Consider the following 25,609-nt stretch of genomic DNA (forward strand, 5'->3'; position numbering starts at 1 on the left):
GTCACGTATTTTGTTGCAATATACTGTATATGGTATTAAAAGGTAAAGATTTACCTATTTTATGAAATTAAATGAAAAGATTTAAACAGTTGTTTATTTTTCAGGGAAACTTGTTTCTTCTAACTAACATTATTCTATCCACCCAGCGCACGTCAACGCCTTGATCACATTGTACGTATCACCAACCTCTGACAGCCTTTTAAATGAGCAGATATCAAGAACATACCCACAATTCTTGCGTCGCACACTGATCCGGCGCGACGTGGCGTTCCTTATTTAACCTACACACACTTTTTTATGGAGTCGCTGTCATCAGTGTCAGCATTAACCGCGTCTGTTTCTTTTCTTAACAAGCTGTTTTGAAGTTGAAATGACATGAAAGAAGGGCTGATAAAAATAGCGTCGACTGCTCCTGGGCCGAGTCTTGTATCTTGTTACCAACAATCGCGGGCAATTAGGAGGACGGTGCGAGAGACCGACGGTGACCGACTGATGTTAAACAAAGAGAACATCTCATTTACTGAGGGGATGAAGCAAGGGATTAAGAAGTAACGGGGAGTTGGCAGCAGTGCTCCTACAGCAGAGATACATGATTTTAAGAGCACGAGAGCAACAGTGTTAAGAATTCTCATTTTAATTTGATTTATTGTTAATCAAGGATTTTCTTCCGAGAAGAAATCTGCACATTTTAGTCATTGACACAAAAGCAATGAAACATTTCTCCACATTTAAAAAGTTAAAAGTAAAAAAAAAAAAATCTAACTAGTAGTTATTATTTGTATTACCAAAACTAAGTGAATATTTTGATGATTAATGCCCATTCTACGGGTCCATTTTACCGTGACGCTTGTATGTTCTGGCTAATTTAAAGACACCGATTCTTTTAGTAGATGACATCACTCAAACCATTGCAGGAGCCAAGGTCTAAAAAATATTTGCTCTTTTGGCAGTAGGAGTCTGTTAACTTGAACTTTTGCATCCCCTGACACTTATATATGTTTAAGAACACAATCTTTCTGCAAATTATATAACAACCATCATTGTACAACTGAAAATGTATTATGATGAGGAAAAATGTAATATTTAAAAATTTAAAAACATCTTTTCTCATATGTGGTGATAATAATAATAATAATTGTGTTTAATTCCATCTCTAAAAAAGAACACCTGATTTAAAATCAGAAATATAACATAAGTAAGGATTTAGGTGGAAAATGTATTATTTAGGTTTATTTTAAGTTGTTACTTTTGGTTCATTATTAAAATTATTCTTTTTATTTTATTATTGTATAACCATTTATTTTTAAATATGTGAGAATTTGATTTGTATGTATTATTATTTTTCAACTGTTTTCAACTCAGATTTCCCTAAATGTTTGAATAATAAAGGAGTATCAATCAATCAATAATATGTGGTAACTATCATATAGTTTAAATAAAGACAATAAAAATGGGTTGATTATTTTGAATTGCAAAATGGAAATGAATGCATTATAATATTAAATTAAGCTAAATAAATTGTATGAAAAACAGAAAAAAGATGAATCAGTAAACGTTTTAGAAGAACGTATGGAAAATATGCAATAAAATGAAATGTCTGGGTTTAAACTAAGTCGTTTTGTTGTGCCGTGCACTCGGAAAAAGTGACACTCGGGCCTGGCTTTAAACACAAATTGCTTGGGACAGAAGAGAAAACAGATCCTGCCAGACAAGCAAAACAAATTGACTCTGAAAATTGTCTACTACACATTTTAAACTCCCAAGGTCTGACCTTATGACCAGTAATTTGGAAAATAGCTCCACTAGTTTGAACAGTCGGTGACCTTTCAGCCCCAAGCAGGTCAAGAAGGCCACCGTAGGTCATGTCTGTCTCGAGTCGTTGCTCCACAGGAAATGTCAGGTTTGCCCAGAAATGCAGCTGTAAGCATAACTGAATATCACTTTGCGAAAGACGAGCAGAAAACTTGTGTATGATAACCAGAAATTTGACCTACTAGAGTGAAGCGCCAGTTTTCACGCACAGCAGGGACGCGAGCTCGTCACGGGCGGATAAATTAACAAAGGAATTAACTTTATTACATATTTCCAATTATAAAGAATAAACCCCACGATTATTGGAGATCACCCTCGTGACTTGAAGAAGATCCTGAATTTCTTTTAATTTAAAACTTTTAATTTAAAAATCCCTTTAATCGTGTCTAATGAAAATGAGAACTGAACGTCCTTCGTTGCTGACACTAACTGCTGAACTGTCACTTAGGACGTAATCTTTTGTGACTTCTGCAAAAGAATGGCACTGATCATAATGAGGCAATTAAAGTGGAGTCAAAGGTCGGACACAAGACAAAAAGTTGAAGTTGATGCAAAAGATTTTCTTATCACGTGGACAGAATCCATGTCATGTTTATCAGCCACTCACCCAGGGCTGGTCGAGGCTCAAGGTGTGTCGAAGGTCTTCCGGCTCTTCCTCTTGTTTCGCCTGCTGGAACTCATGTCTCAGTCTCTGTATCCGGTCATGGTTACTGGGAGTCATCTGACCGCTGCAGGGAAGAAAAACAAACAGATTAAAGAGTGACCTCCACGACTTTAACCTCTGTTACGTTGTATATTACAGGTTGGACAGGTTGATCACGAGGGCTGACTCTGTGGTTGGCATGAAGCTGGACTCACTGGTGAAAGTTTTAGAGAGGAGATCATCCATCCATCCATCTATACATCCATCCATCTATCTATCTATACATTCATCTATACATCCATATATCTATACATCCACCCATCTATACATCTATCTATACATCCATCTATCCATCTATACATTCATCTATACATCCATATATCTATACATCCATCCATCCATTCATCTATACATCCATATAACTATACATCCACCCATCTATACATCTATCTATACATCCATCTATACATTCATCTATACATCCATATATCTATACATCCATCCATACATTCATCTATACATCCATATATCTATACATCCACCCATCTATACATCTATCTATACATCCATCCATCTATCTATATATCCATATATCTATACATTTATCTATACATCCATCCATCTATCTACAAATCCATCCATCCATCTATACATCCATCTATACATCCATCAATCTATGTATAGTTTGATCCATCCATCTATACATCCATCCATCTATCTATAGTTTGATCTATCCATCTAATTTGATCCATCCATCTATCTGTACATCCATCTACACATCCATCCATCTATCTATAGTTTGATCCATCCATCTATCTATACATCCATCCATCTATCTATAGTTCGATCCATCCATCTATCTATACATCCATCTATACATCCATCCATCTATCTATAGTTCGATCCATCCATCTATATATCCATCCATTCATCCATCCATCTATATATCCATATATACATCTATCTTTAAACCTTTGCCTTGAACAGCAGCAACCGTTGCAGTGCATTATGAGCAGAGGCAAGCCATTACTAATCAACATAATTAATAAAATTAGAATTTTAAATTTAGCTAATATTCGCTTAATCCAATTGTTACTCAACTGAAAAAAGATGCACTTGCTAGCAACAGATTCTCTCCCATCTACAGCTGCAAGAGGAATTGTTGACATTCATAATCTCTGTAGTGGTTGTTCTAGATTTTCTTATATTGTAAACCACTGTCCAACGCCTGATTTCGAACTCTTGCAGGCTCCAGAAAATGTCTTGACGATCCGAGGTCATTCACTTATTGTAATAAAATGTAATGAATTGCATTTTTTTTTTCACCCTGATAAAAAGCAGGATATCTAATTAAAAATATTGTGCTTCATCACATCTCATCTGGACCAGATATAGGATTTATTTGCATCGATATGATCGAACATTCAAAGGTTTCGATCATATCGTCGTGATCGTAGATTTCTAATTGGATGTGAGCATTACCTTAAGCACTCAAACCTTCATCCTCCATACTTCCAACTGTTCTGCCGAACGCGTATATATGGGAAAGTGTCCCTGGTGCACCATTGTGGGTGAAGCATGTCCCTTTTGGACGTCGGGAGAATGCTGCTCTTTTATGGCTTGAAAATCATTAAACACCGTGGAAAACCCTCATTTACATCTCCTTCATTAGAGAGCTTTGATGGCGCCGTCAATAACAATCAATAGCATTCCTTTAGCTTAATCAGGATCTCCTTTTATCACCAGCGACACGGGCAGCATGTGACAACAGGCAGCCATGGGACAACCAAGCTTGAAAAACCTTCATGAAAGTGAGTCAGGGTTCTGGTGCGTTGTCGGAAGGTAAAGAGCCAGACCACTAAGGAACAATAGTAACAGTTGGAAAGAATGACACAAAAAAAACAAAATAACCTTCTTAAATCGGCCTCTCGACTTAAAGACCTGTCACTGTTACTGTGCATGCACTACTGAGTAGCACTTACAGGTGGCAGGCCAGCGGTGGAAGTGATTGCTTATTCGGGCCCAGAGGATTCTGGGTACAATTACGGCTGTAATTGCAGATTGGATTGAGCACGTCCTCCTGATGATAATGGGCACTAGGATGGGCTGCCAATCAAGCGTCATCAAAAGCACAATAAATAGCAGCTTGGAGAGATTTGGGCGAGCGCCGGTTTGTAGCACTTGGCGAGTCACCATTATGTTCCGCATGATCAGGATCAGTTGGAATTAGTAATACTCCATTTGACTTTATGTCTTTCGTGGACAAGGATCTTACGCTCGGTCATCGGGTAATTGAGCGTGACGATGTTTATTTGAGAATGACGGCCAAACGTTAAAGACCTGTTCAATTGGAATTTGATGAGCCTTTGAAAATTCTATGGCCACATAACTGTAAAAAGTTAAATAAGCAAAACTATATCACCGACCTCCTCCAGTATTACCTTGAAAAGACAAAGAGATTCAATCAAGGTCTCCTGTAGGTCTCTAAATCCATTTACAGATTTACATTTTTCCATTTGTTTACAAAGCTCTTGATGGTCTTACTCCTGGCTTTTTATCTAGTTGACTATTATAACCCTCTCTGAGCCTTCAGTAATAATCATTTGGCAAAGTATCTCTTAATCAATACGAACCGTATCTGTTGATATGACGACCGCTGTTAGTTTTTTTCATTATCTATTTATTGTAAACATTCCAGCACTTTTTGAAGGGCAACTAATGTCAAAACAAAACTCTTCTGACTCACTCATGCTTCAAATGTGAAAGTCTTCCTCTCAAAGAAGTCCCTCATCATGACCATATTTTATAGTTATTACTATATAAAATCTCAGCGAACAAGAGGTTACAAGAGTAGAGTTCATTATGACGTAATCATGGGCTTCCATCCTCCTCCGACCACCTGTAATTACGTCACGCTTTGTTTGTACAACGAGTCCCTTTGAAGTGAAGACTTCCGGGATTGATGACGCGCGGTGACCAATCACAGCAGAGTGGGTGTGGCAATGGTAAAGGTGATTTAATCATCAGAAAAACAAAGCAATTTTTCTGCGCAGGGCTTAAATAAACACATTAGTTTTCCTTTAAGGTTCTTTTTTTAGCGATTTTTCAGCACACATTTCTTATCTCTGTCTCTTTGAAATAGTTTATTTTCTCCTAAACTGTAGAGCATTCTGTTATTTTTAAACCCTTGTCTACTCAGTGTTCGCCCTGTGTTCTCTTGTGACCCGGCCGAGGATTCATGAATGTGAGCGTGACCATGGATTCTACCCTCATTGAAGTGTGTGAGATTTTATAACACGGTTGCTTTTTACCCTTATTAGGTAATGTAATTAAATCGAGTTGCATTTGCGTAAGAAAATAACAGATAAAGTTCTATTCACTCAGTCAATAAGATTACGCAATGTCTGAGAACTGTCGTTTGCTTGTTACCTTCTGGAAGGTTACACAAACAAGTAGGACCCAGGAAGGAAACTGTAAAATATCATAAGACTTAGAAAAGACACTTCTTGGATTATAAACACCTAGAAAATGACAAAAAGGTCAGTATTGTTTCAGTTCAACAGTGAATATTTAACACCATCTGTCACAAAATGAAGCGACTCCTATTGTTAGTCCAAAGTCCAGACTTAGAAAACGAGTGCGAGCGAGGAACAGATGTCGGACAGAAAATATGAATGAGTCGAGCACATGTGTGTGCATAAAGACAAAAGGTCACAGGTTGCTGCTTTGTACTCGTGGGTATATGCAGAGGAAGCGTCTGCATCATGATCACATTAGCTCGCTGGGCTTTTGTTCCATGTCTGGTTATGTTGCCTTTTATTAATATGGAGAAGAAGACCAGGTGTCCAAGTGACTGCAGATCTCTTTTATGTTTTTTTCTTTTCCTGATTTCACAGTCTGTATTCACAGAACAGATATTAAAATATAGTAATAATATATACTCACCTAAACCTTAACCAAATTAATTGCCGATAATGATGATAGATTTTTGCTCTGCAACAGATTTTTGTCTGATATTCAGTGAAAATCCATGTTTTCTACATTTTAATGTTACCCGAGCTTCATTTTTGAAAACTACATTTGTTGTTAAATGATGTGTTTTCTGGACGGATTATGCAGACGGGGACCGTGTCTCCATGGTATCCAAACATTTAGATGTGAAAACAACTTTTTCTATCTCACTCAATGAAGTGTGAAGTATCTGTTGACTGATTCTTTTTAATTACATCATGGGCGAGAAAAAGTTACGCTCTAAGTGACCGACTGTTACCAATTTAACCCACATTTGTTTCACGAGGAACACATTCTTTTGATGAACTAATAATTCATTGAACATTTCAAATTAGTTTCTTGAAATACCAAATATTTCAGAACTTAGACAATACTGTCGACAACTATCAGTGACTTTAGTTGCTGTTCTATCAGAAGCATTTGTAGTCACTACATCTTCTAAAACACTTAAGAATAACAATAACAATAATATCCGTTATAACTAGTTAATAGATAGTAAACTGTTAATGGATGAGTTATTAATGACATTTGAAGTTTTTATTAAACGTTTATACATGATTTAGAATTGTACCTTCTAGATAGTTAACAAGCATTAGTATACTGTCAGTAAATGACTTGTTGAATCACAGTTTATAACAGTGAATTAAAAAAGCCAATAGACAACTTATAAGTTAAAGATAAGTTATAAATGACTTGTTAACTGTATGTGACTGTACTGTAGTATCATTTATTAGCTTATATACAGTATGTTAATGAGATGTTATTCTAAATTTGCAACTAGTACTGGTAAACGCAAAAAAGTAACAATTTTAGAATTAAAAAAATGTCAACAAATACTACAAGACGTAATAATCCCTAAACTGTTTTAACGGCTGGGTTTTCTAAAGCGTTACCACATTTTCCACTCCGGGGTGTTTACAACCTTTATTTTAAACACTAACGTACAGTAGCCTAATTGTAAAATGACACTCGAAGACTTCTGTTCCGCATGTGGACGTGACCCCGGCTCCACCTGTGTTTTCGAACGCAACCGTTGACAGGGGTTTGTGAGCTCCGGAGTCGAAGGTATGCGAATGCCTTCCTATGTAATAGTCATCCTTTGATCCAGGGAAGGATTTGGCAGATGTCTCGAACACCACAAGGCTTACGTCCAGGATGCGAACTATGTAACCATCCCCCTTGTTTGCTTCTGTTTGGTGGATCAAAGTCCCGCTGAGATTCTGCGTGCCCTATAAACACAAGCGCTAACCAATAAAGAGGTAATCCAATCACTGCCGTCCTAACATGGGTCATATGAGCATGTGCTCGGTCAGGGATCAGCCCTTCGCTAATCAGAGTCAGACGCACAGACAAGCCGTGACACAGTCGCTGAAGTTCTATGTAAGTAAAGTTGGAATGTAAGTAAAGTTGGAAAACAGTTCTGAGAGATGTAAAAAAAAAAAAATGGACCTTCAAATTCATGCTCAATATTCATTCTAATCTGATCATATTTCTTTTTTTTTTATCTGGATTTCTAGCAGTGGCCTCAGTATCTCTGTGTAGCAGACGACAGGCTTCTAAAGTTTTTTGGGCCCTTTGGCAATTTTCTATCAAGTCAAAGGCTGAGCTCATCTTTTTTCCCATCACCCCATGGGCTAACATTTATTTCAAAGACAGAGAGATGAGGCATTTGGGGAAGATGGACAGGCTTTAGAAACCACGGCAAAGATAGAACAAGATTAGATCTGCATTCCCGCTGGTCCTTTTTGACAGCGGAGAGGGACATTGATAAAACACTTTTTTTTTTACGTGGGGGGGGGGGGGGGGGGGTCTTCAAAGTAAATCAGCATTTATCCGTACATCATCATGATTGCTCGAAAAATGTGCCGCATTTGAAATATGTTTCTCCTCGCAGTTTTTACATCTCCGCTTTAATCTCATCACTTGAAAAATATCTCTGTATTTCTGTTCCTGCCTCACTCGTCTTTTTCCATCTCTGTCTGTTCCTGGTGTCACATCTCTGAGCGCCTCAATCCCCCTCTGTGGCGAGAGGGAAAGGGCATGAATTCTCATCTGTCCCCCTCATCCTGTCCCATGAGCCTGGTAAGTGACAGCTGCAGGCCGGACAAAGGCCCTGATAATACCCTGGATTTGTCAGGCTCTGACTTCACCCGTGTACTCTTGCGACTGATGCACCGACAGTGGCGCCTGGCCAGCTAAAAAGCCCCCCGCTTCCAAAAGAGGGTCTGGTTTTTGAAGCTGTGAATATGTGTCCGAGCATGTAGCCATCCTTTTTCTTCCCCCCCCCCGAGAAACAGGAGGAACCACTTGGGGCCCTCGTGGGTGCTAAGAGGCCGTCATCTGGTACGCTCGACTGGGCCACAGAAGTGGCATGCCTGGGGAGTACAGAGCACTGATGAGCGAGGGCCAGAATTGAAGCCTGTCCCCAACAGACTGTCTCGCTACAGCTACCCCCTGGTGTATCTGTTCATCTTCCGCCTCCCTAGAGTGAGAATTGAAGAGGGAGCCAGGCGAGCTCGCAAATATGAAGAAATATATTTCACTACGTTAACAATTTCAGATTTCAAATATGGGAGAAAAAAAAATATTGGTGAGTAAAAACTGAAGATGGAAATACACACACTATGGGGGGGAAAAAAACACTTAACTATTCAAAAGAAAAGTTTTCATTGTCCCCTGAGGAGATATAACGATATTAAAATATACACATTCAGACCAAAGTTGGCACAAAAACAATACTGACGACCAACTTAAAACTGTATCCCAATGTGTGCTCTTCAGTTTCGTAGTAGCTAGAGTCGGTTCGAAGTAGTACGAAGCGAAACACCACCTACACACAACCTGTACAAAGTTTGTGTATCAAAAATGATAAATATGCTATCTTTGTATATATTTAATCGCTGTAGAAACACAACTTCCAGATTATCGTTGCATCTTATTAATGAAACTTCTTTAATACTCTCCTCTACACCGTACATTCACAAAAAAACTAGTGTTGAACTCGAAAGTATATCTTTAAATAAGAAAGTAAGGTTTGCTCTCAAATATTGCAGCTTAAAAGTGGGCTGGATAAACTTTGAAAACTGGATTTGAGCAGTTAAAAAGTGAAACCCACGTTTAACACCCCCTACCTCATTTTCTACCTCCACGGGTGAGAGCGCTAAGAAAGGTACGGTGGGAGTGGACGCGACAAAAGGCAGCTGATTGCAGTTTTTTCTATACTGTATGGATTGTTTTTTTTCTTTTTGAAGAGGCTTACACAAGTAAAAGAATAATGCTCAAGGTTCATATTCCACTGTGAGTCATCCAACGTTTATCAGCATTTTAACACCATTAACTCATACAGTCTTCATTTTGTCAAATCTCTTGACTTGTAATTCGACTTTCTAAAAGGATAAAGCCGCATTAAAATGTCTGGTGATATCGTCAAAAACACAGAGGGTTTTAGTTCTACGACAAGTTTTTTTTTTTAAAGTGGGAACCTTCTGAAACTCACCATAGACATGATCTTAAAGCCTTTTTAATCTTAAATCAGAGGATGTCTAAGACAGTAATCAATCGTTTCTAATCTGAAAACAAATTTAAACACGGACATTTTGTTCATATTCAAGGAGCGATACATCTGTGAGCTAATATGTCTTTTGAAAGGTATCCAACATTTTAGAAATCCAGACTTGAACATCAATCAAAAAGCATGAGTTTTGCTCGTTTTATGAGCCCGGTGGACTCGTATAAAAGAACTCAAGAGACAGGTTGGTTTGGCGTGTGAAGGGAAGGGTTAGCAGGGCTTATACAGGGACCTAAGTGCCACCATCGTACCCTTTTCATTGACCTGTATTTGAGCATTTAAGAACACTCCTCAAATCAACAGCAGCACTCTTACAAACATCCTGGACTCGTACGCCCACTATACCCACACTAAGCCGTCCACGCAGCTGTGTGACCCGACCACCTCCAGCCTTCTTCAACACTTGACTTTTTTTTTTTTCAACTTCCAGTTCTGACAGTGCGGGTTTCTCAGGCGCTCTCTTTGTGAAGGGAAGCCTGCAGGCAGGTGATTGACAGGCCGTAGGTTTTACAAGAGGAACACTGGAAAGCACAGAAACTAAGTCAACAGATGGGTGTATATGATGATATATGATGGGGACTCAAACAGGTCTTTTAAAAAAAATACAAGAGAAGAACGGACATCAATGTTATCTTGAATCGAGACTGATCAATGTTTATACTTTGGATGTGGAGGTAAATATTAAGAATAATTATTTGAATTAAGAATTAATTTTGCCATTTGTTACTAAAAGTACACACTCTGGGATTATGCCTGTGTGTTAGCAAATTTACTTTGCTAATGGATACAATTGTATGAATTGAAAAAGGAATAGATAATTAAACGATTTGATGGTTTTCCTGGATTTAAAAGAAGTTTTGAGACTTTCATCATTCACTTGTATGGCGTATTACTGCTGCTGCTTATTAAGAACTAGCTTGGAATTCATTTAAAATGAAAAAAACGAACAGTAGAATCAAATGACCTTTAAAGAAAATCTACTTCAATGATACTGTATTGACAATGCTTGTTATTGGTCACCCTGGGAATACTGCCCAGTTGTTAGGGCTCCATATTTCCAAGGCCCTCTTATAGGAATTTCTCCTTTCTATGTGTGCCAACACAACCTCGAATCATAGCTGGTTAATGATTTGTATTTTTATGTTTTTATAAGCCTCTAAAATGTTATCCTTGGTGGAGGTATTGGTCGGTGTATGTCCTTTCATCTGTGAGGGCTACTTTTGCTGTTTCATTCAAGACTCTTGTTAGAAAGTGGACTGTGAACGTGACGTCAGGATGTCTTTTCCTTTGGTGACTGACAACCACAGCAAAAAAAAGAAAACAAAAAGGTCTTTTCTTAAGGCGTCTGGGCCTTGAGAGGTTTCGTTTCCCGGAACGCCAACGACCTGTAACGCGTCTCATTTACTCCGGCGCAACTTCACACTGTGCCGAAGACAGACAATTGTTCCCTTTTCCAAATGTCAAAGCCAGAGACTCAGCGGGCCGACCGGTAAATAATTCACAGCAGACTTTGCATCCACCAAGGAAGCAACAGCTTTGTCCATACATAATTGAAGACGAGGAAACAGCGAGATGCTTGTAAGTCAAAGACCCAAATCGTGTCTCGGTCAATTAGAAGATGTTAAAATTTGATAGTCGGGGAGTTAAAAAAAAAAGGTTTGGTCTCAATTACAAGTATTGGTCCGAGCGCAGCTGCCGTTTTAACGGACAAAAAGGAAATAAAACGACACACTTTTAACTTAACGGGACGAGGAGGAAGAAGAGATGATTGGGTGAAAGAGGTTGAGAGGTTCTTCTCCCGTCTCCTCCATTACTGGATTAAGTCTCGGAGCCGAGTTTGAGTGCGAAAAAAAAGCAATGAGACGGCAGGAGGTCAAGAGGTCGAGACCTTTGGTGATGGTAACCCGGACAGATGAGCAGGAGTCAGTGGGACAATTTAGGCTATTAATGTTGTGTTGCAACACATGTGCAGGCAGACACTGACAGATGGAGGAGGACACACAAAGGAGGGCAACGGCTTCAAAAGGATCGTGAAAGCATAATGAAGATATATGGTGGACCTAAAAGACAAATTGACGCCCCAAGTGTCCGAATCATGCTTTGTAAGTCCATTGATGTCAGGTTTAAGAACATCATGAGGTCCTTTTATGTTGACTGTTTTCAGTTCGTATTAATAGGTATATAGAAGCTTTAAATAATTTGAATTGAATTTCACATTATGTAATTTCAAACTTTCTTTATTGCAATATATTCATTGGTAAAGTTTGTATACAATTATCTTAAAGTTGTTAAACATAAATTCAAGATGTAATGTTAACATTTATTACATCATATATACAATGAAGCTTTGCCATATATATGTTCATTTTCTGTTTCCTCAATACATTTTTGTATTAACATGTTTTGTTTAACAACATGGGGTTTTTCACTGTTACGCAGGGTTATATGTAAAAAAAATGTTCATTAAATTTTTAGCCATGAAATAAGCTTTTTTATTTTTATCTAAATTTTGTATTTAATTTTGTATTAGTCACCAAGGAGGGAACAAAATCTCCTTAACACCTGAAGAAGGGCCGTTCAAAGATTCACTCTACTTTAAATATTTTAAAAGACTACAAAGACTTAAGCTTTGAGGCAAGAATATACAACTGACAAGATTAACCAGAATGCTTTGCTTTTTCTAATCCCTGATTTTGTTTTTCTGGTTGAGCCTCGAGAAATTGATAGAACGAACACAACTAAACATGTTCTCTACTGTGTCTGCTAATGCAAGTTGTATTCAGAAACAGAGAAACGTGTTTAAACAAGGTGGAAAAGGTTTATGATGGGTACATATAAGATATAAAAATATATATACAGTATATAAAAACTATTTTCATGTTTAGAGAACATTGGAGGTTTTTTGGCCAATATGTTATGCTAACGGGAAACAAGGCAACTTTTAGAATAGACACTTTTTTCCAACTTTTCAATTGATTTGAAACATTATTAAATGATTACAGTTGAAAATTAATCGATTTAGTTTGAAAATTGTTTGATTACAGTTGAAAATTGTTTCACTTCGTTTGAAAATTGTTTGATTTCGGTTGAAAATTGTTCGAATTTGGTCGAAAATTGTTTGATTACAGTTGAAAATTCTTTGAATCCAGTGGAAAATTGTTCGATTTCAGTTAAAAATATACAGGAAGGGATGAAAGATATATGATAAAAGGATCACTGCGGATATATCTGTGTCGTTAAGATGTTAACCTGTACAATTATTAGTTACTTATTGTTGTGACTCACACTCATTACTACTGATTACTCCGTGTGTTGAAAAGGAATCCTGATCGTAACGAGATATTAGAAAATATATCTCATAATCTTCGATAAAGTCAGAAAGTCAAAGTCAGGAAAAGATTGAAAATATTCCACGGTTATCCAAGACCAGCTACGTGGAGGCTTCCATATGTTAATACACCTTCAACTTCTGACCCCCTCGCTCATGACATGGTTATCAACTGGAGCAGACATAACGCCGACCCGTCACTGCGGTGATCTACGCTCGCCGTGGCTCTCTGCATTAATGGAGCCATGATGTCGTCTTTAACGGCAGAGGCCAAGACAAGAACACTGGATAGACACCAGTGGTCGTCACTCCGCTCTCCATCCATCATCTTTCATTAGGCATCAATCAATCAAACCCTTCATTGACAGATGGGACCCCCCTCGCCTCCACCCTCCTCCCCACATACACGCCAATATCATCAACAAACATACAGTTATTGGCTCAACTTATGATCTTCACAGTGGGGTCACTTCCTCAGTGACCGACATGCTAATTGCGTCCACTCAATATATACCAGGCATGAAAAAGGCCATCAGGTGCAAAACTGGTCAAGAGTAATTACATCCCTTAATGTCGGCCCGGGTCACGTTAATAAGATCGGATCACTTAACCGGAAATAACAGGATTGGGTGCAAAGTCAACATGACCGGGAGGAAAAAGGGTGTTGAATTCCTGAAGAAAATGCTAATCTACGGGCTCAGTTGATGCAACAGGATTACTCATGACATTGAACATTCATATTCTCGAATACTTGTTTAAATACAATATTTGTATGCTGTCTGTTGGGTCATTCTTTCTAAGAACAGACCATTTTATGAACTATTTATAACGAAAGAACGTGAGTGTGAAACTGGTGTTGATTACAATATCAATGTTTTTTAAATAATTGCAAAAAATGAATAGAACCACCACATGGACAATGTCTTCATGTCCTGCAAATCCCACATATAAATAGAATAGTTTTCATTTATTTCATAAAGAAATTAAAATGTTTTGGCCAAACTCTATGAAATGAAGTTTCTAAATGTTTTTATTATGTTGTTAAATAAATTAAGTAAAATGTAGTGGCAATTACAAAGACACTGTTTTCTTAAATTGCATCATGTACAGCAGATAACACTGTGGTTATTTAGCTTTGCTAATTTTCTTTCCAAGTCTGAGATGAACTTTATCATCTTGTAACACCTTTAATTTTAACATTAAAAAAAAAAAAATTGAATCTAAATTCTGTAAATCCTTAACCTTTGTTTTATCTCAGGGTCAAGATGACCCTAAGGCCTGGACATAAAGGTATCCATTGTGTGTTGTCTCCTGGTAGAATTTTGACTAAGAGACAACACAAGGGATACCTCAAACACATTTTTTTTCGGGATTGAGATAACAAAGGGGCTAATTTAAAAACAAACCAGAATTTTCCGAGTTCACATTGAGAACTTTTTTTTTCATGGACAATTATGAAACATTTTGCTTAAAAAATGTACGCATTGAAGATATAAATCCATCAACTGTTTCTTTCAGTTGATTTTGGCAAACTTTGAAACCAGGTGTACGTCTCTGAAATATGAAAGTATAGATATGAAAGTAGATAAGATGCTGCAGAAAAAAGAAAAAAAAAACACAACATGTAACAGGGGCTGCAGTTTAAAGTGTTCCTTTCCTGGACATGAACCCTTGAAAAAAGCCCACATACACAGGAAAACACTCAGAGCAGCCTCTTATGCACTTGTAATGTCCTAGAGAATTATTAAAGCTTGGGCTCCTGGTTCGCTGGGATTCCTGACAGTACTTTAAAATGTCTAAACTCGAAGGTAACAAAACAGTGTCATCTGCAGGTGTACCGAGGGAAGGGGTGAAAGCTCAAGACCCAAGTGTTGGGAGCAACCAAAACCCCCGGCTGGAGAGGATTAACCCCCTCCCCGCGCTTGACAAAAGGAACCAAGCGTCCGTGAGTTTGACCACAGATGGTGACTGCGGTGGCTGATGTGTACATGAACGCACCAGTGGGTCAAAACTTAATTAAGATTCCACAACAAGCCTGCATATCCACACAGCTCCTATTATCTTCCACCCCGAGCATGTGTTGAGTGAGAGGTGAACGACAACTGACGCATTAACTACATCCTCGCCCTTTAATTATGTTTGAAGACCTCACTGTGGAGCTCAGAACAATAGAAGACTTTAGTGAGGCTCAGCTAAAAGCCTACAGGTAAACGCAACACCTGTTGCTAATGATGACCAAAGTGTGGATTTATTGCCAAGAAACTTAGGAATTAATATATTTTTAAATTACCAATGGAAGCACTTTTAGTTAGCTTAATAATTAACCATGTTGAGATTCATGTTGTGATACATTCAACCCTGTGTTTTCTCAGGGTCAAAGTGACCCGGTGGCCCTGAAGACAAATGTGTTTGTGGTACCCCTTGTGTTTCCCCTAGGTCAAGGTGAACAACCTCCACTGCTGCATGTCTTTATGGAAGCCAGGGAGTTTTTTGACCTTGACCAAAGAGCAACACAGGGGATACCAAAAAACGCATTTGTATTTTGGGCCTTTCACCCAAAGATGCACGGTTCAAGTGGAAAAAAGGAAGGAAGAACTCAATCATGACAAAGACAAAAATAACTGGAAATTATTGAGATGATTAAAAGTGCTTTTGTTACTAACATAAAAGTTATGAATTCCTAAGTTTCTTGTCAATAATTCCACACTATGATCCGGGTCACCTTGACCCAGAGATAACAAGGGTTAAAAAAACAAAACGATTGTATTGTATTGTTGTTGATTGTAATAACCATCAAAATGAAAAAAATAAGACAAGAAGTAGCATAAAAGGCCATTTTGTTCATGTTTTAATAACATGGTTCTAAATATAATAGAAAAATTAGCAAAAACATGAGTAAAAATAATAATAATAATTTAAAAAAATGAGTAATAACCACTACAACCACTATCCAACTCATGGTAAGCCACTTTCAAACTTATATATTAGAAATAATTTAACATACAGTATATTATAATGGATGATAAATGATAACCCTCTAATAAACTGATTCATTATTGATTCTATAATAATGAACAATGGAGCAACAAAGTAGGAAAAGCAGAATCAGAAAGAATACAGCGTTTATTTTATGAAAAATATTGTTTTCAAAAGGCCCTAGTTCTACTCCTTTGGTCTCTGATATACATATTTGACCCTGTATTTCATTTGTCTTCCAAAAAACAGTGCATGCTGGAGTTAAGAGATCAAGAATATCTCTACTACAAAGGTGCCTCAGTATAAAATGTGGTTGAAATTGGATTAAAATTGATCATATTGTCTGAAAATTACAAAATCTAATTTAATTCTTGGTATGCAGTTGCATATTTGACAATTTCCCTTAACTTCTTGAACTGAGCCGAGGTTTCTATCGTTAGTGTGAGCAGTATTTTCTGGGAAAAGCTAAGTTATTATTGATATCGGAACACGTTTTATTGTCATGAATATGATATGGTGGAGTCATATATGTGGAACAGAATTGGAGATTGAGTTGATGGAGCGACAGCTTATTCTGTCACTGTGTTTGACAGGCTTAAGGATAATTCCAGACGCTGGGGAAAAAAAAAAAAAATTGGATTGGCGTTCTCCTGGCTTTCCATCTCTTCCCCAGTCACCTCCCTATTCAAGTGTCACACATTTCAAAGAGGTGACTTTCGGCGAGAGCAACATCTCAAAGATTCCATTTCATGTTTGAAAGTCAGCGTTAGAGGGCAAAGGAGAAGCTGATGATTCTTTGTAGCGGAACTTCAAATGACATTGTCACTTTTTTTTTAAAAAGTCCCTTTTTCTGTGATGTTCAACAGTCCAGAAATAGAGATGTTTTTTTGCATGTGATGCAACAGACGCGTCTTAATCTAACAAAACTTTATTGAAATGCGGCAAATTTCAAATGTAGTAGCCAGTTTCGCTTCACATGTGGTATCTTTTGTTAAATGTGGAGAGTTTTTCAAAAATAGATTTTTTTTTTACAAGCGTACTAGGCCCGGTTAATATGGCGAGGCTTAAGTTATGCCATACCCTGGGATCTTGTAAAGATTAATGAGAGGTTGGAGAGGGGAGAGCGTAGATTGATGTGTAAAATAGAGACGAAAGCTTCAATGAGCTTCAGCAGCTGGTGGCAGTAAACAGTGTTTGCCAATTGGCTGATGTTCACAGCATGTCAGCCTCCCAAAGAGGGTTCGCCATCCCAGCCAGTAAACGCGTACATGCGTGTACAAGCAGATGCACTCGGGGAACAAGAGGATAAGACCAGATTTTAAAGTAATTCCGACAATGTTGGCTTTGAGATAAGACTGAGGCATCAGGTGCTAATTAGTCTGAAAACAATTCTAAATATTATTGTCTTTTATTTCATCGTGACAAGGCTAATCAGCCGGTTAAGAAGAATAGAAGTTAAACCAGTAAACAAAGGCTTATAAAAACAATAGATACAATGACCTAACTTAATAAAAAAATAATTACAAATAGATCACTTTTCATGTCGGCAAACGTTACAAATCTAATGCAACAAAATTGCGCTGTGTATAGGTCTTATCTCTGCTGCGAGAATTCTGACCTGCTCTAGTAGAAGAACTCACATTTCCCCAATCCTAAAAACTCTGCATTGGCTGCCTGTTTCCTCAGGGTCAATTTCAAAATTCTGGTTCAGAGTTATTCATGGTCAGACTCCTCCTTACATCACTGATCTGATCCAGCCTTACACCCCAGCTCGGGCTCTGAGGTCTGTGGATCAGAATCTACTGATGGTTCCTGAACACGGTTCAGGACCAGAGGAGAGAAATCCTTCCAGACTGTTGCTCCTAAAATTTTTGAACGATCTTCCTCTCTCTCTGTGTTTGATGATCTACTGACTCCTTCAAAAAACATCTTAAGACATTCTTATTTGTGCAGGCTGATCCCTGATTTTCTGATTTTCTTTCTCAAAAAAAAGTCTCAAAATTGCAAACTTTCACAATATATTTGAATGGTTTACCATTAGCATTAGCACCTTTGACATAATTGACTGAGACAATCTCAATTAAGAGATTTGTTCTAATTAACAGACACAAGTCATCCATTGTTTACTTTTATCAACTTATAAAACTTCATGTTGTCCTTTTAAACACCTCCATATCAGCATCAAGGAAACACTTTTCTGATTCGATAGAGCCAATTTAAATGTTTCTCCAGGCGTTTGTAAACATCAGCAAGTGATTTATTTTCACCAGGTTGCATTTCAATACACGCACAAGGCTATTAAAATATTCCCCAAATGGGCGATAGGGTGAACTTGAGCAGCATGGATTGGCATTTGCTCCACTGAGTCCAATATTCTCCACCGGCCAAGTTATTTTAATAATGACACCCAAATAAATCAAAACTGTTTAAAACCGATGGTCCTCTGTAGAGAAATTCAAAGAAAAATATCTGGTTTGTATTAAATCAAGGAAATCATTCCTGGAAAGTTCAACACTGGAGGAAGTGGAAAGACATTTTACTCTTCCGGAATAAAAACATTCTTTGTATACTTTAGACTACGTTAGGAAGGAAGTCAGTCTCTTCCATCAAAAGTTCATCTTAATGATCCCTGCACTGATTATGGGTCCATTAGAAAGAAACAACATTTTCCTCAACAAAAGAAACTTTTGTTTCATGAGATCACATGAGTTTGACTCACATTCACATGACAACAATGGAAAAAGATGGACTTATATAACTCAAATAATTATTTATATTAATCTTGAAATTGAAACTTCTTTGAATTAACTAATAATTAATTAAAATTAATCGAAAATCATTGGATATTTGGGGAAAAACCCAGTCAAGAGTTGTAAATATTTAAATGTTATTAAATGCACAAAGGAAATCCATTGATTCTCATATTACAATCTCTCATCGTCGGAATAATCTTTAGAACTCTCGGTTAAATCATGTAAATCCGTATAATTCTTGGACCCATTTTTCACACTACATTTGAGGACATGTTTAAAAGTGTTTACCCCAAAGAGATGTTTATTTTTTAGATTTACACAGATTGATACTGATCGTTCCTTCAGAGACCTTGTTGCATATGTTTTACTTTATATCAGCAAGACTCATTCATTTTAAAATTGAATCCATTCACTTTGCCTCATAAATCCAAGAAAACATAAGTCAAACTCAAAAAAACAATCCCATGTTTACTTTACTTATAGATCTAATTTTTATTTTGTCATATCTATCAAAGAAAACTATTTCTCTAATCATTACATTTTTACTTACATACAGAAAAAAAAGGAAAGAAAGAGCATCACTGTATTATATCATACGTTAGTTGATCAATTTGTATTTTATTTGAATTGCTTGTTTCTTTACTTTTACATGAAATATGACTAATGACTATATTCTCTACAATGTGTCTCTTATTTGATATTTTTATACTCTTTGTTTGAACGTGCTTTGTTAGATCAGTCAAAAAGGAAAACAAAAAGAAAATTGATGCCTTTTGTGTGCATGATAAATGTTGTTTTTCTAAAAGGGAAAGTTTTAAAATATCCACAGACCAGTTCAATATACTTTATTATAGTCTATGCTTCAATCCATTTTGGACTATTATTGTTTAGACCAAGAACAATAGGTTCAGAAAATAAATAAACTTCATATTAAAGAGGCGACACTCGGAGAGAAGTTTTGATACAAAGTTACGCAGTCAGGTTGGTTTTAAAAAGTTCAAATCAAGTTGTTAAGGTTTTTATTTGGCGTTATCTGACTGAAAATGCTTAAAATAAATAAAGAACTACAAGATCCCTTAATTGTTTCACAGCACCAGTTAGTCAGGCTAGTTGAAAAAAGTTTTCTTTTCCACTTGGAAAAAGAATGGACAGCTTTGTCTCCATTTCCACGTGTTGGTCTCATCGATCACAGAGTATATATTCTTGAGACAGACAACTGTTGTTAAGAGCCAGAGGTCCCTGCTATTACAGAGCCGTCTCTCGTCCATTTACCTTCGGATCAATGGGACTGTTACTGAAATAAGCAGTGTATCATTGAGCAGAGACACTTAAAACAGCGAGGGTTTGGACACCAAGTGGCTTTTGTCGCTTTCGTCCTCGCTCATGAGGGTGACCCGGAGAGCTGGGTTGAGGTTTGGCAGAACGTCTGAGCGGCTCGTGTTATTTATCGAGAGAACGAGTCACTTTATGAATAAATAAGAGTTTCTCAATGACAATGCCAAATCTGCTTTTAATTTAATGAAATTCCTTTAAAAAACAAAAAAGGGTTTGAGAGGGAGTGAAAAGGCGCTACACTCCTCTTTTTGACATGAAAGTGAAGAATGATTGCATCCCAGCGGGGGATTAATGACTTGTCATTTCCAACCAAAAAATGACCCTGACTTATCAAAGCCTCACTATTTAGAGTAGAGGACACTGGGGGAGAAAAAAGAGAAATAAGCTGAAGGTGAAAAACGCTGCTTCCAGGCTTGTTCTCACGCCTCAGAACATGCATGGAAACACTGAAACATTGAAAGGCAACGAGGGATCAAATGAAGGCAGAAAGGGACTTAACTGAGGGCTACACAGTGTTTAAAAAAAAAGAATGTTATTTATAAAGCTTTTGTCGGGTTGCAATGCCACTTTGGTGCCATGGAAACGGAGAGAACAGAAAAGGGGCGGTTGATTGCTGAGCTTACGAAAGTCTAAAAAGACTTTCAAACTGTTCCCTTCTCCTCAATGAACATTCACAAGAAGAAAAAAAGGCTTCAAATAAAGAGGGTCAGACTCTTCTCAGTGCATCACAGAGGGTTGTTCTACCAGAACTGACTGGTTTGTGTCTCTATTGAACAAAACATACCAAACACGCCATCTCCACGTTTTCAGAGAACATTCTTTTCACTTCTTCACTACATGTGTAATACATCAATGGACAGATGTTTGACATGGTGATGAAAACTTCTACATCTCAATCGATCCACGCAACACCACCAACAATTACTATCATTTACCAAAATGTTCTGAAAGAATTCGTTTTTTTTAGATATTTTGTTAGATGCAAAGATAAACACTGCAGGGTTTGAAAAGTTGAATTGTGATATTTAGGGTTAACAGTCAACATCTTCTAGAAGAGATCGATGGCAGTCACTGTTTGTAACTTGGGAAACTATTTGATTTGTAGCGACATAAACCTCTCATCTTTGACAATGACACACTTTAAACCTTCCAATTTAAATGATCTGAAAACCTATTAATTCGGTGACAATCTCAAGCGAAATTTGTTTTAAACAATGAAAAGATATGGCAAAAAAAATAATGAACTGCTAAATAATAAAACAGTATAGAGTTTGACCATGATAATGAAGGAATACAAGGAAAGGAAATGAAGGAAAAACCAGAAGTTTATTTCCTCCTTCGAAATGGTGCTAAGGGAGTTTACCCTCAAGTTTAGCGACATCTCTCCACATTTAGGTGCGGCTCAGGACTGGAGGAATCCGAACAACTGATGGCTTGACCGTCGTAAGATGTTGTTGTTGGTGCTGGAATTAAAAATAGGTGCAAGGAACCACCTCATTGCTTTCTTCTGATTGGTTGATTTTGACTAGACCCTTCCATGATTGGGTCAAATTGTGTTACTGTCGCGCTAAAGGCGTGATACTCGGAAGCCCTGACATTGACTTTAAAGCAGATCCATGCGTCGAGCGACGTCAGTGGACTAAGGTGGTAGTGTTTAGCCCGATGGGAGACAACATTTCCCATGAGCACTCGCTAAACGTCGCAAAAGTTACCATGTCCCGGTTTGTAGCAGTTGAACCAATTTTCTGTTTCCAGACTTCCATTGTCTGAATGAAGGATGATACTGATGCGGTAATGAATCAGATTGTGGTTAATGAAATATGATATGACGGCTTTGAAAATAACATAACTTTAACTTTGTTTTTGAGCAGTAATTTATATACCGTAATTATTTTTTTGAGCATTCTTGAACAACGCTTCATGGCAAATACACTTTTTCCGTTCAATTCCCATTTGTTGATAAGATTTCCTTTATGTTAATCCAAGGGTATTTTATTGGGAAAGTAAAACATCCTATTATTTAATGTCAAATTAATCTACAATTGCATTTGTATGAACTTAAATGAAAACCTAATTTCATATATAAATGCAATTATTAAAAAGGGATGAAATAATTGTCTTCGATCTTTAAAATCAACCAAGTTTCTCTAAAATAATACCTAAATACTCCACGCTCGACCGTCTTCACTCATCCTGAAGTTCTTATTTAAGTTAACAGTCAGTGATCACTGCGGTTCCGAGAGTCTCTGTGGGTCGTCCCGCCTCGGTGTGTTCCGTTGACTGTGGGAGTCGTCCTGTGCCACGCTGCTGTGTCCAGGGCCCAGGCCCGTTCCTATTGTCTGCTGCCATATGGAAGCCAGCATCAACCCCGAGATAAGCCTGTCCTCATGCTGTTCCCTGACCTTCTCGGGCACCCAGCTGGCACTAAATGCAGAAATAATTATTATCCCAATTACCCAGGCCAACTCTGTGTCTTCTTTGTATGTGCAGGGTAAATGGAGGGGGCGCTCGGTTCTGAAGGCTGGGTAGACTGTGACGGGGAGGTGTGTGTGTGTGGGGGGGGGGGGCGGGGGGGGGGGCGGTCAACACAATAGAAGACCACTTAGGCTTTGGACTCTGTCTGCTGCATTCATTGTGTATTAGGTTGTCAGCCTTTGGAGAGGGTTAATGGAAGGTCTTTAAAGCTACTGGCACAGAGCTTTCAACCCATAATATGGCTGTGACCAACATATGAACCCATACATTAGGAAGACCTTTTTTAATAGCCAGTGTGAATCAAACATGTTCAGCTGCTAATCTTTATCAACAAGACAATTTGTGTCAAAATCAGCTTCACCAACTCTTAAGTAGTTGAGGTCACGGGTTCAACAAAATGTGTATTTACTAAACTGTGCGTAAGAGGAGGCTCATTATTGAAGGGTCAGTCTATCCTAATTATTTCTATGTTCGTTTTTTATTAGTTTAACATACGTTTTACTCCTATTAGAATGTAATAATTAAACCTAGTGATGGTATTAACTTGCCTTAACTTATGCTGTAAGAAGATGACAACAATTTAACTGTAATATTGTCAAATAATTGTTTGCAAATTTGACAATTACATCTGGCAACATACATTTGTGAAACTTCAAAAACATAATCAATAGTGCCAACTAAAGATAGATTAAAAGATACATTAAGGATATAGTAGATTGTTTTTTACTTTTCTCTATAATCTGAAATGTACATTTTCTGGATCATTTTCATTTACTATAGCTTTTCTAAAAAAAACTAAAAGAAAACTACCCTTACCCGTGGAGAGATCATGGAAAGCAAATATATATCTAGAAATACGGGAAAGATTGTTTTAAAATGCCCTGAAAATGACCAACAGTTAGTAAAAGGTTAAGCCTCTCAGTTCAGTCAGTATTTCTATTGTTTTTTAGTGTATTGATGGTGACGCAGGAAGACAGTAGAAAACAACACTTTTAATATTAAATATATATATGTTTTCATTCATTTTGTTTATATATTTTGGAAATGCATTGAAAAATCTTAATTTGTGTTGGGCTGTAGTTTGACACAAGGAGAGAAAAAAAGATGTCGGGCAAAGATGGAAGGAAATACTGGTGAAGAAGAAGCCAGTAAATTTGGTGAATGTGGTTCATGAGGACATAGAGAGAAAAAGTGTAACTAAGGCGATAAGGTGTAGCAATATATATATAAAAAAGCCAAATCCAGAAATATCTCAAACTGAATTTCCTTTCAAATGTGACCTTTATTTCAGTAATTTAAAAAAAGGAAGAGAGAAACCAACGTTAAGGAACCTGCCAGTGACACCAGCTTCCCTAATCCACACTTTTATTGCTTTTTCTTGACATATTGTAAGGCTGAAGCTTGCTCTGGGACGCCGTTGATTCCTTCACAAAGATTTGTATCCGTATTGAATGTCACGGAAGCTTTGGGCATTCAAATCACTTTAGAAAGCTATATTATATTGTGTCATTTCGCTTCAGGGCTCAAGCTCCATCAAGAAAAATGGCAACGGGAAAAACATATTTCCTTGACAGAGAAAAAAAAAAATGATCTCACTTATCTTCCCGGGATCTGAGTATTGCATCCGCGGGATTGATACGTAACGAGGTAAACGTCGCGGTTTGACGTCGAAAGCTTGGGAGGATTATCACCGAGGTGTATCCTAACGAACATATCATGCATTTATCGACTTTGGCCTGTCGGAGCTCGTCTGGTGTTTGATACATAACATTATTAAACTTTATGGCCCGAGGTGCCTCAGGTAAAGCAATTCAAACGCGAGGGAGAAGGGGAACATTTTAGTCTTTCATATTGTTAAAATCACTTTCTGACTTGTAATGTTTCGAACGGATGACCGGAAAGAAAAGAAAACAACGTGTACTTGGGCAAAGTAATAACGCAACAGAGGGTGGAAGTCGGGAGATTAGCTCGCCAGCACTTACATTCAAATGCCTTTCTCTCCGGACCCGAGTCGCTCTATCACATGGAAAATGTTAAGAAGCGAATAAGTGAAGTGAGGTTTTTGATTAGAGCAGGGGTTGAGGATTAGGTCTGAATGAAAGCTTTAAGTTATTCAAATCTGCCTCCTACGTCAAGGTACAAAGCCACCGCTGGAAATGTGCATCATGACCAACTCCGATAACAGAACAAAGAAACGGAAAATGTGACTTTTTGTGAAAGTAATTTGTTAAGAGCAACAGTGTCATTAGAGAGAAGGAAATGTTTTGCTACACACCCAACATTTGTTTTTGTGTCTCCAACCACCACATCAATTGACAAACAAGTATCAAGTGACCCGATGAGGCGACTAAACAAAGCCCCACCTAGAATCTTAAAAAAAACACACTAACTTCTTCTTTTTTACCAAACATTTTTGAAATCTCAAGTGATCACCAGAGACAGTGTTATTATTATCATCGTCGTTTTTCAGCTCTCAGCTTAACACATATAGAAGTCCACACGTTTATAGGTATAAGTTTATAGTTTGTACTTGTTTACTGGGTTTATTTTGATTTCTTTTTTGGCTTTTTATATAAGTAATGGCTATTGTCTGATTTCCCAAGTTATTTTAAGCTGGCACATTCCTCTAATTGAGTGTCAAAATGAAAAAATAGGACCCCAAAATGATTTAAACAAGCAAAAACTACTTTATTTAAAATGATGCTGAT

General features: G+C 37.5%; 1 protein-coding gene across 3 annotated transcripts in view; it reads right to left on the reverse strand.

The window, feature by feature from the left end:
• Positions 1-25,609, reverse strand: part of LOC148081772 (partitioning defective 3 homolog) — a 367,916-nt gene that overhangs the window by 17,180 nt on the left and 325,127 nt on the right. For all 3 annotated transcript variants that reach the window (XM_087788810.1, XM_087788809.1, XM_087788808.1), the window contains one exon: positions 2,420-2,540. In XM_087788810.1, the coding sequence (XP_087644936.1) occupies positions 2,420-2,540 (121 nt within the window). The remainder of the gene's footprint in view (positions 1-2,419; positions 2,541-25,609) is intronic.

Source organism: Callionymus lyra, chromosome 4, assembly GCF_982586985.1.
Source record: "Callionymus lyra chromosome 4, fCalLyr1.hap1.1, whole genome shotgun sequence".
Classification (NCBI taxonomy): Eukaryota; Metazoa; Chordata; class Actinopteri; order Syngnathiformes; family Callionymidae; genus Callionymus; species Callionymus lyra.